The following is a 2,069-nucleotide window of genomic DNA, read 5'->3' as shown; positions in this document are numbered from 1 at the left end:
TTCAGATAATTCAAACTTTGGACTGAAACTGGCACCCCTTCGAACATATTCGGCAATTCTTCTAAAGCCTGACAATGAAAAAGAGAGCAATCTAGAAACAACTACTTCACCGGTAAAATTTTGACAGTGAGGAAGTGCTTCATAAAAGGTGTTTTTCCCATATACTACAACTGAATTGTTCGAGGAGAGCATCTATATATCAACCATTTACAACCTAGCAAAGTTACAAACCATTGGAATTTGACACCATAACTTTAATCAGTAGAGGGGTATTCCTCGAATAAAGGTACCTCAGAGTATAAAGATTGTCTAAATTGGCATTTAAGTTTGTAGTCAACAAATCTGTTATGTCACCCGACATACTTATTTAAAACAGTGTTAGTTCAAATTATTGTGTTCCAAACTTCTTGACCAAAAATAAAAAATAAAAGAAACCGTAATGCACATTTGTTTTCCCAATGTTTTTTTTTACATGCAAGTAAGGAGTATATTAAAGTATAAAGATTTGTTGTAGAGAGAGTATCAAGAGATTACATTAAAACTAGCTCAACAAAACCTGTAATATGTCCTAACTGGTGATTCCAATCTAGAAATAAAATCAGGTTTTGTACTACTCCAAAGCACTTGATCCCTATCCAAAGTGGAAGCCTTCCTTGCTGCTGCATCCGCTCCAAAGTTGGCTTCTCGACTTGTGTTAGTTAGCTTCCACCGCATAAGCTTAGATGTTACTTGTTTCCATCTGGACCTTAAATTCCAAGGTGTATTGTTCCCATTAAGACTATGCACAACTGCATTTGAGTCACATTCTATCCAAATGCAGAGCCAATTGTTCTCTACTACCTTCTCCATTGTTAGTAGAACTGCCAAGTATTCCGCATCATAGTTAGTTGCAACACCAAGCCCTTGTGCCAATACTCTAACCACCTGATTTGTACTATCCCTGAATATTATTACAGCACCACTGTTGCCTGGGTTTCCAATTGATGAGCTGTCAGTGTTCGCCTTGGTCTCTTCTGCTTTAGGTAGCATCTAGTGTACCTCTTTAATGATAGGTGCTGGCCTTGGTCTACAAGTAACTCCAAGTCTATGAAGCACTAGCAAGTCCAAGACATTGTTGTGTATAATGGCTTTGCTCAACATACCAGCAACTATAATACCTTGAAGAACATATTTCTGGACGTGTACCTTGTTGTATGCTAGTCCTTCAAAGAATCTTTTATTCCTAGTTTTCCATACTTGTACCAAGACATGTATGACGACAGCATTCCAAAGATCCTTGATAATATAACTTCTAGACTTTGTTGCGATGATCAGTGCTTTGAAATTATAGCACCTAATGGTAACTTCAAAAACTGATGCAATCCAGTCCCATATCTCTTGCAATCTTGGGCATTTCCAAAGCAAGTGGTTGGTAAGTGCTCAAAAATTGCAATTTTACCCTCGATTATGCCTCTTGTTTAGCCATCTTAGTGGACTAATAGTGTTTGTAAGTTATGCTTTATGATTCTACAGGTGAAAAAGAGAGTTTTGTTGAATATTAGAGAAAAAAGGGTAAAACGGAGCAATTCGGAGCATTAAAGATCACATGGGAAGCCCGTGGACAATCATGGAGAAGGCTAAGGAATTGAAGCTATTAAAGATACGACTTGGACCTATTTTAAAGCCTATTTGGAAACCCAAGGCCAAAGAATTCGTCACTTGGACCAAAGCCCGCAAAAGAGGATAGAAGGATATAGCAAAACAGGCAAAATAGACTTCCGCGTCTGGGACGCATGGATCGTTCATCCAGACGAAATGCTCGCGTTTGAGACGCAAGGATCATTTGTCCAGACGTATGAAATGACACTTTAGCCACTTCTTTCTCAGTTTTGGAGACGAAGTTGGACTTTGAAAGAAGTTGATTTGTATTAGGAAATAAATGGCAGCTTGGAATGCTTCTAGAACTCATTGTAACCCCTATAAATAAAGGTCCTAAGTGCTTCATGTAATTTGCCAATTCACTTATACTCTTGTCTCCAAAACTTGAGGCAGAGAGAGATTAATAATAAAAGATTCGGTTTTAACTAGTC

The 2,069-nt window shown here is 38.0% G+C and overlaps 1 protein-coding gene across 1 annotated transcript; it reads right to left on the bottom strand.

The window, feature by feature from the left end:
• Positions 1 to 546: 546 nt before the first annotated feature.
• On the bottom strand, positions 547 to 1,029 carry LOC147497435 (uncharacterized). The gene has a single exon (XM_086562889.1). It carries the CDS (start codon positions 1,027 to 1,029, stop codon positions 547 to 549), a length of 483 nt encoding a protein of 160 aa, XP_086419015.1.
• Between the last annotated feature and the right edge of the window lie 1,040 nt (positions 1,030 to 2,069).

This window comes from Coptis chinensis, chromosome 5 (assembly GCF_015680905.1).
Source record: "Coptis chinensis isolate HL-2020 chromosome 5, ASM1568090v1, whole genome shotgun sequence".
NCBI lineage: Eukaryota > Viridiplantae > Streptophyta > Magnoliopsida > Ranunculales > Ranunculaceae > Coptis > Coptis chinensis.
Note: the sequence above shows the minus strand (reverse complement) of the source record. Positions and strands in the feature narration are given on the sequence as shown.

What these genes read in the sequence shown, in the direction of transcription:
- LOC147497435 (XM_086562889.1), bottom strand. Translation starts at nt 1,029, where the DNA reads ATGCTACCTAAAGCAGAAGAGACCAAGGCGAACACTGACAGCTCATCA.